Source organism: Martes martes, assembly GCF_963455335.1.
Source record: "Martes martes genome assembly, chromosome: 1".
NCBI classification, from domain to species: Eukaryota; Metazoa; Chordata; class Mammalia; order Carnivora; family Mustelidae; genus Martes; species Martes martes.
Genome location: NC_137888.1, coordinates 8,111,427 through 8,128,398, shown reverse-complemented (window position 1 = coordinate 8,128,398; position 16,972 = coordinate 8,111,427). Strand labels below are relative to the sequence as shown.

General features: G+C 47.5%; 1 protein-coding gene across 1 annotated transcript in view; it reads right to left on the bottom strand.

Moving 5' to 3' along the window:
• The window catches only part of HLCS (holocarboxylase synthetase), a 210,290-nt gene that overhangs the window by 181,458 nt on the left and 11,860 nt on the right, over positions 1 to 16,972 (bottom strand). Inside the window, exons 3-5 of the mRNA XM_080800458.1 lie at positions 10,178 to 10,340; positions 7,807 to 8,753; positions 2,083 to 2,265 (exon numbers count right to left, since the gene is read on the bottom strand). Coding sequence (XP_080656584.1) covers positions 2,083 to 2,265; positions 7,807 to 8,753; positions 10,178 to 10,340 — 1,293 coding nt within the window. The remainder of the gene's footprint in view (positions 1 to 2,082; positions 2,266 to 7,806; positions 8,754 to 10,177; positions 10,341 to 16,972) is intronic.

Sequence of the window (16,972 nt, the reverse complement as noted above, 5' to 3'; positions counted from 1 at the left end):
AGGGAGGGTCCCCAATCACTAGGGGAAATGCATCCCCCACCCACAGGCGGTCTGAAGAACAGAACGGACAAAACGAGGAAGCATCTACTGGTACAGTAATATAAGCAGACACCCAACACAAACCCTCTGCTCAGGTGTTTCAGGTCAGACCCAACCTAAAGAACCGTGGGAAATGCCTAGAGTTTCAACCTTGAGAACACGGTTTCCTCCTCACTGATACAGCCAGGAGTCGAGAGGGGCAAGTCCCAAGACCAGTGTGGTCGGAACTCCCAGGAAAGACCACGGAGCTTTCTGCCAAGGGTCAGCCTGGTCTATCTCGCTCCGGGACCTCCGAACAGCAGGCGTTTCCTCACATATCCAGTCTCAGCCCTCCAAGACCAGGAACGGAAGGCAAGAGAAGATTTAGCAAAGTGACAGTCACAGCTCCCCTGGGACCAGTAACCCTTACCCCCGAGGCTCTGCCCCATCCCTCCATGGCGGGAAGACGGCAGGTGGGCTATGCATAGGAGGAGAAGTTCTGAGGACCCACTTTATTTTAATACAAGTCACAAGATGGATCTGATGCTTTTCCTCCTATTAACTGAACATTGAAAAGAGAGACAGATGATGTGGAGTTCTGAGTCCCGAGATAAAGGCACAAACCAAAGTCATACCATGAATCCCCAAGAGCACCCATTAAAAAGAGTCCCGGGCACCTGGCTGGCTCAGTCAGAAGAACATGGGACTCCTGATCTCGGGGTTCTAAGTTCGAGTCCCACGTTGGGTGAAGAGATTACTAAAATAGATAAACTTGGAAAAAAAAATCTTAATAAGAAAATAAAATAAGGAGAGTGCAAACGGACTAAAAACCATAATGAAAATGCAATAAAGGGATACTTCTTAAATGAAAAAAAATCATCCGTTGCAATATCATTTTCATTTTTAAAATTTAAAACATGACCCAGCATCTTTTTAGGTATCAGGCACTTTTGGGTACATTATACACATGTAACCTATTAAAACTCCAAATTATCTAGTAATACTAATAATTGGACTGTCTTTTAAATAATATAATTCATACCAAACTTTCACACATATTATTTCTTGTGAACTTCATATAATCCCATAAGGTATCCTAATCTTTTTTTTTTTAAGATTTTATTTATTTATTTGACAGACAGAGATCACAAGTAGGCAGAGAGGCAGGCAGAGAGAGAGCAAGGGAAGCAGGCTCCCTGCTGAGCAGAGAGCCCAATGCGGGGCTCCCAGGACCCTGGGATCATGACCTGAGCTGAAGGCAGAAGCTTTAAGACTGAGTCACCCAGGCGCCCCAAGTTTGTTCTTTTCAAGGGCAAGCAGGTACGCCTGGTGTTTAAATTCACCGGGATGCTCAGGCATTTGCTGAAACTGCAGGGTTATATCACACTAAATTCACAAATTTCCCTATTAGGGGAGATAGGAAGGAGACCTCCAAATAATTTGCCACAATCAGAAAGAAACCGACAGCTTGGCAAAGCAAAGGGGTTAGCAGGAGGAGACACCCCAGAGAATCTGGCAAACTCCCCAAACCAGGTAACAACCAGAGGCATCAAATGCAGACGAAGTCCAGGAAAACTCCTGAATACATTCCCAGCTCCGCGGGCATTTTCCTTTTAGACACCACTAAACCCTAGGAACGGAACTCGGAGCCCCTTCTGCCACAAGACGGCAGACATCAGCGCGGATGAAATGAAACTCGGGGTTTTTCCCATCCAAATATTCCCTGAGAAAGACCCGGATCAAAACAAAGGTCTTTAATCCCAAATGAATCAACTGTGGTTTCCAAATACACTCTTGACACATGAAAGAGTGACCCTCTGCCCCCTAAAGTGGATAGGCCGTGACCTTTCAGACAGAACAGCTTCTACACTCCAACAGTCTTCTCTCCTTCCCTTGCACACAAACCCCCAAAATACCAGTTATACTTGGATATCTTTAAGATGGTTCCCGAACCCGAAGGCAAAAGAGAAACAGAAATCAAAATCGAGACCACGGAGGAACAACACGGGCACCATTTGGAAGAGGCGACCGAGGCGTCCCCTTCCCGCCAGAGCAGACACTCACCTCGGCCGCAGGCAGCAAGTGAAGAGGTGTTAAGGCAGGAACTTGTTTTATGTCACAGTTTAGGCCGAGCGTTGTCAGGATCTCCCTAAGGACTTCATATCTTCTGATATTGCTTGATTTGAGCAGATCAAAGTCTCCTGGGGCTTGCACCGCTGAAGAACTGGGAGGCAGTTCTAAGTGCGCCTGAGGGAAAGAGACACCGCTTCGTAAGTCGTGAATCGGGGACACCTGCCGACCTTAGGAGAAACAGCGTTTCCCCTAACCTGTGTTTCCGAAAACCTCAACGGAAATCCTTCTGATGATCAACAGTATGTAAACGTTGAACTTGACCATTTGGAGAGTCATGACAAGCAGTAAAAAGATTCAAAGGAGCCGAATGAAATCGCAGCGGTCGGGCAGAAAGGCGGTGCTGGACACGAGCCTGGAGAGGAATCAGGCTCTGTCCAGGTTCCGACTTGTACCACTGACCAGCCGGGGGACCCTGGGCAAGTTGCTTAACTTGATTACTCGACAAACCACAAACCGTAAGAGACTCTTAATGCTTACTGAGGGTTGCTGGAGGGGTGGGGTGGCTGGGTGATGCACACTGGAGAGGGTATGTGTTATGGTAAGTGCTGTGAATTGTGTGACACTGATGAATCACAGACCTGTACCCCAGAAACAAGTGATGCATTATGTTAAAAAAACAAAACAAAAAAAAAAAAACCTTAGAAATAGGATTGTGGGGCGCCTGGGTGGCTCAGTGGATTAAAGCCGCTGCCTTCGGCTCGGGTCGTGATCCCAGTGTCCTGGGATCGAGCCCCGCATTGGGGTCTCTGCTCAGCAGGGAGCCTGGTTCCTCCCTTCTCTCTCTGCCTGCCTCTCTGCCTACTTGTGATCTGTCAAATAAATAAATAAAATCTAAAAAAAAAAAAAAGAAAAAAAGAAATAGGATTGTGCTGAGACGCCAACTAAAGTCACTCTTTAACTCCAGGAGGCGCGATGGGTCACGTGGAAACTCTCAACCTAGTCATGACCACTGGGAAACAATACCAGGAAGGAGAGGAGCCTCATTCACCTTTGTAAGTGTGTTTGCAGGCATTCAAATCGAAGAAGTGGGGTTTGGGGGACCCCAGAAAGGCCCGCCCCACCACCCTCCTTCACCTGGATTGAATTTAAGATTCAGGACTTCATTCATCTAGTTCGGGTTTTGTGGTCCACTTAAAATTAAAACAGCCCCATCTAGGGGCACCTGGGTAGCTCAGTCAGTTAAGCGTCTGCCTTGGGCTCAGGTCTTGATCTCGGGGTTTCTAGGACCAAGCCCCGAACCGGGCTCCCTGCTCAGCAGGAGTCTTATTCCTCTGCCCCTCCCCCTGCTCATGCTCTCTCTCTCTCTCTCTCTCTAATAAATAATGAAAATCTTTTTAAAAAATAATAATAAATAGGGGCGCCTGGGTGGCTCAGTGGGTTAAATCCTCTGCCTTCAGCTCAGGTCATGATTTCAGGGTCCTGGGATCGAGCCCCACATCGGGCTCTCTGCTCGGCAGGGAGCCTGCTTCCCTTCCTCTCTCTCTGCCTGCCTCTCTGCCTACTTGTGATCTCTGTCTGTCAAATAAATAAATAAAACCTTTAAAAAAAATAAAAATAAAAAACAATAATAAATAAAACAGCCCAGCAGTCAATAGTCTGTCTTGGTCCGAAGGAACATGCTAGAACTTTCAGCTCCCTTCAGCTAGAAATTTCCAATCAGTGGTGTGTACTTTGGTGTAAAGAAATAGACTAGAACTTCTTGTCCTCTTGAGATCAGATTTTAACCGGCCATTAGAGCCTTGGAAGGTGCCAGAATATTGAGCAACCTGAGCATGTTGGCTTTATTTTACTTTGCTTTTGCCAGGGATGAGCTGTGGATTCCTGTGGTACGCAGAGCTCCTGACCTGATATTACAGGAGCATGATGGAAACAAAAAGCAAGGGTCAGCCTTCAGGCAACATAATCTCTCTCAATTCCCACCAAAGACTTCACCAAGTCAAAAACACTGTCCAAATGTCCTGTCCAAAATGGTCCAAATGTGCAAAGTTGATGCCAACCTGAAAAGGTTCATAGAGACGGTTCAGCATGTCCCACGCTACGGCGGGCCAGCTGAGGGCTGCTCCTGTCGTCCAGGGGCAGGAGTGAGTCTGTCCTCCAAACAGCTGTGGAGAGAGGCTCAGGCAGAGACGAGAAATCCTTCAAGGCATCCGAATCCGAGTCCCTTTCATCCCTGCGCTCGCTCCCTAACTGTGGCCTCTCCTCCCCAGCGGACAAAGCCAGTGGTTCTCCTGGAGATGACCCCTTACAGGTGGCAGAAATAAAACGAGTGACGTTCTTCCCCGACCTGGGCCAGGGGAGAAGGCGTGAGCGTGAGGAATGGCACACGTGCACCCCAGGCTGAGTGAACACGGAAGATCCAAGAAGTACCCGGAGTGAGGTGCGCGGAACTCACAGTCACACACGAGCGAGGCCCAGGAGGAAAAGGAGGGCTCACCCTTCGAGCAGACCTCCCGAGCTCCAGGAGGTAAGAGAAAGGACAGCCACTGGGGAGCCTGGTGGCTCAGCGGGTTAGGTGTCTACCTTCGGCTCGGGTCATGATCTCAGGGTTCTGGGATCAAACCCTATGTCAGGCTTCCTGCTCAGGGGGACTCTGTTTCTCCCTCTCCCTCTGCCCCTCCCCCTGCTTGTGTTCTCTCTCGCTCTCTTTCTCAAATAAAATCTTTTAAAAAAAAAATTAAGAGGGGCGCTTGGGTGGTTCAGTGGGTTAAAGCCTCTGCCTTTGGCTCAGATCATGATCCCAGAGTCCTGGGATCGAGCCGCGCATCAGGCTCGCTGGTGAGCCTGCTTCCTCCTCTCTCTCTCTTTCTCTCTATCTGCCTGCCTCTCTGCCTACTTGTGATCTCTCTCTGTCAAATAAATGAATAAAATCTTAAAAAAATAAAAATTTTAAAATTTTAAAAAATTAAGAAAGAATGAATGAACAACCACTGACATTGTGTGAGGAGGGCTTTTGCAGGCTTTGACAGTTGCTGCTTTGACAACAGAAGCAGCGAGACCTCCTCCTGCTCTATACCTCAGTTCACAGGACAGACAGCGTCTGCTTTGGGATTTGCACTCCTGGTCCTCCGTGGGCCCCAACATGCGCCTCATCCCCCAGCTAGAATATTGCTGCCGTACCGATGGGCCCATTTCTACACCTTGGCTTCTCCTAAAGTTAAGGCCTTTTGAACTAAAACGTCTCCAATCACAGACGGAGGGAGTGGAGGGCGGTTAGCTGCTTGTGGGCAGTATCTAGTGGGTCACACGCCACTAACACCCTACAGAGCATGGCCCGGAGGACTCCAGGACAAAACGGGATCCGCCTGAAACGTCAACAGCGCCAGGGATGAGGAAATGAAAGTACTTTTAAGTCCGTGTGGGCAACTTCGTGCCAAAGTCCTGGTCCATTCAATGATCCAATGTCAGCATTAACCTTCAGCCGTAAACCTCCCCTACAAACCCAATCATCACAGCAAGCACACGAGAATGTCCTTCCTCCTCGTGACGAGCAGTCAAGGCGTCCACGTGCAGCTCCTTGGCCGCCAGACCACCGCCCACCACACGGCTGCGGTTTGCCCTTGAATTGCTCTGCCCCTCTTACCAGGTTACATCATTACTCAATTTATTAGAGATGAAGACTGTGAAATTGACCAGGCAAAGAGGAAACTAACCAGCCCACGGTAACATTCACTGGCCGCTCCCGGCGGCGAGGTATTGTAGTGACACCGGTCTGAGCCAAAAGCAGTGACCCTGTCACACAGAGACTGGAAGTCATTTAAAATCAAAAACGACATTCTAATCCTCTGAATCTGATTTTTGAAGCTGCATCGTATTGCCTTTTTTTTTTTTTCTAGACCAATGCCTGCAGTATCAAATTTTATGACGGTAACGGGGTCAATTTAAATGGTGCAGCAAGTGCAGTGGCCATGTCACTCAGAGAAATGGATTGCAGCAGTGCCGAATCAATTTTCTAGTACAAGTCTGCGCCCAGGGGTGGTAAAAGTCACTATTCAAAACTGAAATACGGCTCTAGGAAGTCGGGTTTTTAAGTGGATTTTCTGAGAATGCACGGTTGCTATAGTTACCATCTTTGCAGAGAAAAAGATAAGAGGAACATTCATTAGGCCTCCAAATGGATTCATGTGCTTTGCGGCCTACGTGAAACCTGCTTGGCTTGTATCGTTCATCTACCCTGCTGTCCAGATTTCTTAATTATATGCATCTTTGCCTGAGCATTATCTTAAGAACAAATGAATGGGCTTTGGGATACTAAAGGAAGAAATTTATGACCCCCTGAAGAATGTTTGGTCAGAAAAGCCAAGAGACTTAGCTCCTAGAACAGCATATGAAATGAAAATAAATAACAAAAAAAGGAAATGATTCTCCAACTCAATAAAAAAACTCCCTATAATAAAATAAAATCTCTAACACTCATCCTGGGAACTATTTTGGGTAAAATATCTACATCTACTTAACTTTCTCTTTAGATAACAAATCCTTAAGGACAAGGGCTCATCTAACTCTAACAAACACTTTCCACCTTAAAGCATTAAAAAGTTTGCAGTTGATGATCAGGAATTTGGAAACAGTCTATCCTGCTCCCACTGGCTTAAACGAACAAACAAAAAAGGAATGGGAAAAAGAAAGTGGGGACAAAAAAACAGGAGAGGAGCCAAAGGATTTGGGAAGGGGGGGTAGCATGTCCCTTCCTTTCCCTTTCCACTTTCTCCTTACCTAAATAGAGCTGAGCCTTGAACAACATGGGGGTGAGGGGCACCGACCTCTCTGTGCAGTGGAAAGTCTGCATATAACTTTCAACTCTCCAAAAACTTAACTACTAACAGCCTAGTGTTAACCGGAAGCCTCACCGATAACATGATCAGTCAATCATTTTGTATATTATACATATTATATACTCTATTCTTACAATAAAGTAGGCTGCAGAAAACTATTCAGAAAACCATGCAGAACAGAGAATACATTTACAGTACTATATTGTATTTATCCCAAAAATGCCGCACAAGTGGACCCACGTGGTTCAAAGCCATGTTATTCAAGGGTCAGTTGTATTAATGTGCCATAAATTTAAGCCGCTTCAATATTCTATCTGAAATTTTCTCAGCACTTAGACATCAAGAGTGACAAAATCATAAAAGAACTAGGACTTGGTAAGTTTTCAACACTCACTACCCCACAGTTGGTGAGCATCCACACAACCTCTGCCATCGACTACAAGGTTGTAATGTGAGGGTTATTAGCACTGAAAATCACCAGCCCAAGGCACTTGCAACTCCCTACATTAATTAAAAGGTTCGATTATATCGACCACAGTGTGCTTTGAGACAAGGGAGTAGACTAACGCATTTTGGAAAGATTATTACCAGCATAGATCAAAATGAGAGAGAATTTTCTGACTAATCCTCGGTTAACCTGCAGCCCTTAATCAGCCATGACACCTTCTGCTTTGTTCCTCCACCCCGAGTGTTTTGGGGAAATGGGATATTCATGCGACAGGAAAGCCCTCATCTAAACCTATTCAGCATCAGCAAAAACTCCCAGCCAGGGATCCAAAGTGCCCCACAGAGCACAGACTCTTGACCCTTTCGATGTTCGGTCTTAAAGAGCAAACTCGCTGTTGGGTCCCCAAAGACCCCTACACGGATGCCAGTTCCATACCTGGCAAAGAACAGCTTCTCCTCCATGTTCTCCGAAAGGCACCTGCACTATCAGCCTGTCCTTGTCCTCATTCTCCAGGTGACCCTGGAGCTTGCCCAGGCTGCGGCGCTCCCCAGGGCCTTCCTCGTAAACATAGCCACTGCTCAGGACACTGAGCTTCACCTGGGTCTGGTCAGCCTTGGAGAAAACCAAGTTCTGGACTGTTTCCTCGAGCACACTCTTCCTCACCACCTGGAAGCCAGCAAACGTGAAGGACGAACACAGGCCTAACACCTTCCCTCCCTGGGAAAGGTAGGCCATGAACTTCTGGGCGAGGTCTTCGCGAATAGTCTCCCGAGTGGCAATGACCAACAACAGACAGTTGTCTGACCACGGGTCTCTGAGAGCACTTTCCCGTGACAGGTGGTAGAGCGTATAGCTGTCAGCGTCCACACAGTCAGCCAGAACAGACCGGACCTCCTGGAACCCGCCCAGAGATTCCTGGGGGGCAGAGCCCACGTAGAAGAGGATGTTGGGGGCCTTTCCCGTGACGTTGACTCTCCTCCCTTGTCTCTCCAGGCGGGTATCCCCAGCAACATCCTCCAAACTGCCACTGTGATCGTAGGGAAGATCTGGAATGTTCTCTGCAGATGCAAACTTGACAGATTCGATGGTGCTGTTCTCAAGCTCGAGACACTCGTGGCAGCTAGACAGATGGAGGGGACAGTGCTCGACGGAGCCCACTTCTCTGTCACAGTCCCCAGCAGGCTCACTGCCAGAGGCACCCCCTTTCCCCAGCGTGGGTTCTGCACCAAGAACCTTGGGGTCATCTCTACCCACGCACGCCATAACGTCTGACTCAGGCTTACTCTCAGTGGAAGGTCTGGGATTCAGCTGGAGGGTCTGGGCTTGCTTGTCTGAGGCCTGATCCTCAAGAGCCTTCAGAGTACAGTCCTGCAAGTGCACCGCTAAAACATGAACAGAAAAGACAATCATCAGTTCAAAACCCGCCGGCGCTCTCCGCACTCAGTGACACCCGCTACAGAGCAGCCCGCCCTCGGCTCCCACCTGCATCCCCACCACAAGTCTGCGGCCTCCACTGGAACCTCTCCGTGGGAACGGGAACCCGGCACTGTTCCCACCTGCTGGGAGGGTGCGCCCCTTACCTTCCCCAGAGTGAAATTCCAAATCCCACATCTCCACAACACCTTTCCCTTGTGAATCAGGAAGGCCCAGATCCCCTTTACTGGCTGGTGAACTAAGTGGGAGATTCAGAGAGGTAACTGCCTACTTACTTACAGAATCGATTACTTGGGTGTCAGTCTCCTAGAAGGAAACTGAGAAACAAAAAAGGCACATATCTAGCGTACCCAGGCGGAACCCATGCAGAAGGGGCTCTTGGGACAGTTCTTAGGATCGGTGGGGGGAAAAGGGTCTTCCCAGGATCCTATCTCAGGACCTGAATAGAAGTTTACAATCACTAATTCAAAAAACATTGATGGACCCCTTGCTATGCACCTGACATCGTATCGGGCACACGCACATGCCAAATGGGGAAACGGAATGAGTTACAAGGACTTCCAGAGCTGGTAACAATCATTTGCTCAAGATACAAATGAAGACTTTCAAAGACATAAAAACTCAACTTTTAAATCTAATTAAGAAAGAACATTCTGCGTGTTTCCTGAAAAAAAGATGTATCCCAAAATATTGTGACGTATATATATAGTAAAAAACTCTTAGAACTTTGTAGTAACACTGTGCTTTCCATTCAGTCGAACTATAGTCTAGGAAGTTGTTATACTGTTTAGACTATGGAAAGCAAATATTATATGGGTTCTACATTTGCACGCCATCTTGTGGATAATGCAATTATGGGAAATCCTTGTTTAAGAATTTTAAAAGCACTGGGGCGCCTGGGTAGTTCAGATGGTTAAGGGTCTGACTCTTGATCGCAGTTCAGGTCTTGATCTCAGGGTTGTGAGTTCAAGCCCCATGTTGGGCCCAGCATGGAGCCCACTTGAAAAAAAAAAAAGAAAAAAGAATTTAAAAAGCACTATCTATATACTTAGGGATAAGCATCTCAAAAAAAATCTAACACATGTATGAATCTCATACCATTACAATTCTATCCAACCTGTTGACCGCATTAAACTGAAGATAAGCATTTGCATTATGCTACATTGAACAAGAGGGTTCAACAGTCTTTAAGTTAATAACCAATGGTCTCCTGATATGACAGAAATATTTTTTTTTTTAAGTTTTTATTTAGTTAAGTAGTCTCTATACCCAACATGGGGCTCGAACTCATGACCTAGAGATCACGAGTTGCCTGCTCTTCTGACCCAGCCAGCCAGGTGCCCCCGACGGAAACACTTCCAGGGTCACGTACAAACAATCTTTTGAGGTACCAATCCATCAGCCATCCGGAGTCTGTCTTCCAGGAACGCCACGCCGAGCTTACTGAAGTCATCCAAGCTTGCTTCGGCGATTAACTGGTAAGGGTCCCCAGGTCTGTAACCTAACGGCGAGCAGCAGTCCGACCACTTCACAATCTGAGAGAACACGGGTGAGGGAGGAGGAAGAAAAAGACGGCGAGATTGTCCTTCTCCAGAATAAGCAGATACTTTTCCCTCGAGTTCCCACCCCGAAGTTACAGTCAAACATAGTGAGTTACTGGAGATGGCATTTTATTGCCATCAAAGTTGTCCTGGCTCCAACATTCTTGTTTCTGACAACAGGGCTTCCAAAGCACTACATACAACCCTCTCTTTTATTTTTTTCTTTTTCAAAAATTTTTAATTTAAATTCAATTAGCCAACATGTGTGGCGTTCAATAATCAATCAGTCGCGTGTAACACCCCGCGCTCATCACCTCATGTGCCTCCTTGATGCCCATCCCCCCGAGACCCCGTCCCTCTCTTTCAAGAGCAAGCAGTTGAAGGCTCCACCCGCTTTGCAAGGAGCCGAGAGGGGAAAGGGCCATTTTCCAGACATGGAAATACATCGGTGTGCCCTTGAGCAACAGGAAATAGGAGAAAGCAACAGGTCCACAATAGCCAGTGATTTATAATGGAACCTGTAGACCCGCTTTGCCCTGGTGTGGTCTGAGACCAGCTGCACCGGGACCCCCCAGGCACGCGTGTGCGGCCCCGAGCTCTCTCTGGCGCTCCCACGCCCTGCACGCCCTGCACGCCTCAGCCCTGCAGCCTCAGCCCGGGAATCGGAAGTTCCACCTGGGCCTTCCCCTCGATTCCTATAACTGGGAAAACGACCGCCAAGGACCACCCAGAGCTCCCGCCTGGCCCAGCGCACATTCCCACCACAAGGGGGCAGGCAAAATAACGGCAGAAGAAACTCAGTCCTTGACGGGGTCCAGTTTTTCTAAGAGAAGAATGTGAACCCCGGATAAGAAGGGGAGCCCTGGGGGTGGGTGAGGAGCCTGGCTCTGGAGTCAAGGACCTGGGTCTGGGTCCAACTGGACTCTTCTTAGTTGCGTGTTCTCAGGCAAGTCTCAGAATGTCTGGAGCCCCAGCTTCCTCATTCATAGAACAGGAATAACGATGTGAGCACCAGTCATCCTGTGGGTTTGCTGTGTTAATGAGATTCCAGGGTACATAATGCCACCAGCAGGAAGCCTGGGACAGCAGAGTGCTCAACTGAGGAAAGCCACGATTTTTGGCTATTATGAATCTGGCTTTAAAAGCAAGTGGCTAAAAAAATAATAATAATAAAATAAAATAAAAGCAAGTGGCTGGTTGGGTAATGGACATTGGAGAGGGTATGCGCTATGGTGAGTGCTGTGAAGTGTGTAAGCCTGATGATTCACAGACCTGTACCCCTGGGGCAAATAACACATTATATGTTAATAAAAATAATTTTTTAAAAAATGGATAGAGTGGTCTTTTTTTAAGATGCCATGAAGAATTTCCCTACTTCCCAAAACAAATCATCTCAGGGACACACTGCCCCAAATCTCATAATTGGAGATAAAAAATTTTGAATTCCATTTTTTATACTGATAGGTTAGGTTTTTAGAACTAAGTTTTGCTGAACAATGAGAAAGTGCTGATAACATCAATAAAACATCACCTTGAAAGCACTGAAGAAACCATTAGATAATGAAGCATGGTGGGCCCAACGCTGGGGTAAATCCTGACCCTACAAGGGGAAGGGGAATTCCCATGAGCCAAACCAAACTGCTGCCTTGAGGGAACTTGCTCACCCAGGAAACGAGGGGTTCAAAAGTCAAGGTCCAATTGGCATAAGGACAGAAAGATCAATGGAAGAGAACTGAGAGCACAGAAACAAACACACACACCTACAGACAACTGATTTTGGACAAGGTTGCCAAGACAATTTAACAGGGATAGAACAATTTTTTCAACAGACAGTGCTAGTACAACAGGATATCCATATTCGAAAGAATGAAAACAGACCCCCTACCTCATGCAAAAGTCAAGTCGAACTGGGTCAAATCCTCCATATCAGAGCTAAAACTATAAAATTCTTAGAAGAAAACAGGTGTAAATTGTCATGATCTCAGACAAGGCAATGGTTTCTCAGATAGCACATCAATCTTGTACTTTTGAAGAAAAAAAAACCCAGATAAGTGGGACTTTATTAAAATCCTTGTGCTTCAAAGAATAGCTTCAAGACAGTGGAAAGACAATCCACAAAATGGGAGAAAATATTTGCAAATAACATATCTGATAAAAAGACTTGTACCCACAATGTATAAAAATGTAGAAAGAAAGAACTCCCACAACAATAAAGACAAAACACCCAATTTAAAAATGGACAGAAGCAGGGCACCTGGGTAGCTCAGTCAGTTAAGCATCTGTCTCCAGCTCAAGTCATGCTCCCAGAGTCCTGGGATCGAGCCCCGTGTTGGGCTCCCTGCTCAGCAGGATATCGGCTTCTCCCTCTCCCTCTGCCCCTCCCCGCTGTTGGTGCTCTCTCGCACATGCTCTCTCACTCTCACTCTCTCAAATAAATGAACAAACTCTTAAAAAAAAAAAAAAAAAAGGGCAAGGGATCTGAACAGACATTTCTCCAAAGAAAATATACGAATGGCAATAAGCACTTGAAAATATGTACAACGTCCCTGATTAGTCATAGGGAAACACAGATCAAAACCACAATAAGAAATTCCGCTCTGCTAGGATGGGTATAATCAAAAGAATGGATTCCAACAAGTGTTGCTGAGGATGCTGAGAAATCAGAACCCTACTGCACTGCTGGTGGAAATACAGAACGGCACAGCCTCTTCGGAAGAGGGGTACAGCTCGAAAAGCTAAACACAGGGGTGCTGGGTGGCTGGAGGGGGGGGTGGTACGCTCGGTTGGTTGAGCATCCGACTCTTGATTTCGACTCAGGTCATGATCTCAGGGTCAAGGAATAGCCCCACGCCAGGGTCTGAGCTCAGCATGGAGTCTGCTTGTCCCCCTCCCTCTGCTCCTACCCCCTGCTCATGCTCTCTCTATCTCTAAAATAGATAAAATCTAAAAATAAATAAAAATAAAAAAACTTAAATAGAGAATTACCCAAAGACCTAGCAATTGCACTCCCAGATATATAACTAAAAGAACTGAAAATACATGTACACACACAAAAGTTGTATGTAGATGTTCATAGCAGCATTGTTCATAATAACCAAAGAGGGGGAACAACCCAAAAGTCTATCAACGGATGAAGGGATACATAAAATGTATCTCTCCATACAACAGAGTATTATTCAGCCATGAAAAAGAATGAAATACTGATTCATGTCACAACATCAATGAATCTTAAATACATCACACTAAGTGAAGGAAGCCAATAACAAAAGGTCACATATTACAGGTCTCTACTTATATGAAATATCCAAAACAGACAAATCTAAAGAGTTACCAAGTAGATTAGTGGTTGCCAGGCCAGGGAATGGGGAAGGGGAGGGTGGCCGCTGATGGATATGTGTTTCTTTTTGGGGCGATGAAAACGGCATTAGATAGTGGTAATTGCACAACCACTGAATTGTAATTGGATACTTCAAAAAGATGAGGTTTATGGCATATGCATCATATGTCAATTTTATTTTTTTTTAAGATTTTATTTATTTATTTGATAGAGAGAGAGATCACAAGTAGGCAGGGGGCAGGAGTGGGGGGGAGCAGGGTCCCCGCTGAGCAGAGAGCCCGATTCAGGGCTCGATCCCAGGACCCTGAGATCATGACCTGAGCCAAAGGCAGAGGCTTAACCCACTGAGCCACCCAGGCGCCCCTATATGTCAATTTTAAAAAGAAAATAATTGAGGTAGTTTGCTTATTCCCACACTGCTCCTGGACAGCCTAGACAGTGGGAGGACTCCAGAACCCAAACGTTCCGGCTCCTCCTGCTAACAGGTGTGTGACCCACGTAAGTCACTCAAATTCTCTGTGCTTGGGTTTCCTGTCTGTAAGGTGGAAATGGTAAGATTGCCCACCTCACAAGGTTACTAGAAGAGATAAATGGGAATGATGGGCAAAGTGCCTGGTCCACAACAGGGGCACTTACTATGCTAAACATGGAGTCCTGAAAGCAGGTATTCTCAGCAGGGACCATATCCCCCGAGTGGTCAAAAACTGGTTTGAGGGGCACCTGGGTGGCTCAGTGGGTTAGAGCCTCTGCCTTCGGCTCAGGTCATGATCCCAGAGTCTTGGGATCGAGCCCCACATCGGGCTCTCTGCTCAGCGTGGAGCCTGCTTCCTCCTCTCTCTCTGCCTACCTCTCTGCATACTTGTGATCTCTGTCTGTCAAATAAATAAATAAAATATTAAAAAAAAAAAAACTGGTTTGAGGGTGAGGGAGGGGACTCGGGGGTGGGGGGGTGAAGAAGTTCTAGGTATCACAAAGTTGTGTGGCCCTCCAAGGATGAACCCTGTGATCCCCCCCAACAAAATCTTGTTCCTTACTATCTCGTTTCTCCCCTGAGACAGAATTCAAATGGAATCTAATGTTCCTCATTTGAGAAGCCACTTAAAAAGCTGGGAAATAGGGCACCTGGGTGGCTCAGTGGGTTAATCCTCTGCCTTCGGCTCAGGTCATGATCTCAGGGTCCTGGGATCAAGTCCCGCATTGGGCTCTCTGCTCAGCAGGGAGCCTGCTTCCCTCTCTCTCTCCCTCTGCCTGCCTCTCTGCCTACTTGTGATCTCTGTGTGTCAAATAAATAAATAAACATCTTTAAAAAAAAAAAAAGCTGGGAAATACTTAATAAATACAAGTCTTTTACTGTTAAAAGGTTGAAACCCACTAATGGGTCTAGAATATTTGGAGGAAGAGAACCCTCGGGAATTCCTTTAAGTTCTGCGGGTAGCCTTCCCTCCACCTGATGGCCCACTTGTCCACCTCCCGCCTGACCTGGAGCCAGAAGGAGCAGGACTCCCCTGACCAGCCATTCGATGGGACTCCGCATTTCAAACCCTACCCCTCTGATCCGGGATGGGAGCGGAGGCTGACAATTCGGACAGAAATTTAGCTGATTTCCGGCTTTGAGGATGGAGGAAGGATGCCAGCTCAGGGGGATGAGGGGATAAACTCTGGCGTGGGCAAGAGCTGACTCTGCAGGGGAGGGAAAAGGGACAGTGTCACGCTAACGCGTCTCTGTTCTCGGGGCTGTCGCTGGCAATGCATGCGTGAGGACAAACACAGCCAGGGGAGACCCAGCCCCGAGTTCAGTTGTTGATTCAGCCCCTGCTGGAGTGGGCACGGGTGTGGAGCTGGCCCTCAAAGCAAGCATCTCGTGTAAAAGGAGCCAATAATTAAATTCTCAGATGCCCCTGAAGGAGAGACGTGGGAGATAAACGAAGCAGGGGAAGGGCAGGAAGCGCCCAGAGAACAATACACACACACGTCCTGATCAGGTTTCTCAACTCAGCCAGCTGATTCCCCACCTAAGTGCATTTCCTCTTTGTAGAAACGTGGTCCAGGAGCCGCAGACCATGCAAACTCCCCAGGCAGCCCCGTGTCCTCCATCAAAGCAAAGCCAGGCTGTCACCCATGCATCCAGGACTGTTTGTCTAAAAGCAGGCAGGGCGCTGCCGGTTTGCACTTCAAGGTGGAAACAAAGGGATTGAGAAAGAAAAGGGAAGTCAAACCAAAGGCTTACCCCGAAGATCAAAGAAGCCCGGGTCAGCCCCAAACAAAGGGATTTCCTGGCAGAAATCCCTTCCATAATCAAAGCTCGGACTTGGGGTTACCTCGATGACAGGAGGCAGTGGTGGACCTGCTCCACTCAACATACGTCCTCGAGGAGGGCCCAGGGCCACTGGATTACAGGCTCGGGGGCGGCCTCCAGCGAACTGTCCTTCCCAAGGCTGCCTGCAGCACGTTGGGGGTGGGCGGCGGGTAAGAGGGGAGGATGAAGTTCTGCAGCAAATGTGGGGGCAAATGTGGGAGCAGACGTTGCAACAGGCAGCTGATCGTCCTCCATGGGGGAGGGGATGCTAGACCACGGGACCCAGATCTGCCGCCCAGTTTCAGGCCCGATGTGACCCTGAACGTATTTAGATGTCATCAACATTTTTTTTAAAGAGAGGGAGGGGGGCAAGCGGCAGAGGGAGAGGGAGAATCTCAAGCAGGATCCACACCCAGAGGGAGCCCCACGCAGGGCTCGATCTCACCACCCTGAGATCATGACTTGAGCCAAAATCAAGAGTTGGAGGCCCAACCGGCTGAGCCACTCCGGGCGCCCCACATATGATTAACTGGATGAAGCCCACCCACATTATGGCAGATAATCTGCTTTCCTCAAAGTCCACTGATCTGTTTATTTATTTATAAAAGATTTATTTATTTGGGCTCCTGGTGGCTCAGATGGTTAAGCGCCTGCCTTGGGCTCAGATCAGGATCTCAGGATCCTGGGATCGAGTCCTGCATCGGGCTCTCTGCTCAGTGGGGAGCCTACTTCTCCCCCCACCCTCAGGAATAAATAAATAAAATCTTAAAAAAAGAAAAAAGATTGAGTTTTATTTACTTGAGAGAGAGTGTGCACACAAGCAGGGTGTGGGGCAGAGGGCGACTGAGCATCGGAAGCAGACTCCCCACGGAGCAGGGAACCTGATGGGGGACTTGATCCCAGGGCCCTGACATTATGACCTGAGCCAGAATCAAGAGTTGGACACGCAACCAACTGAGCCACCTAGGAGACACCAAAGTCCACTGATTTAAA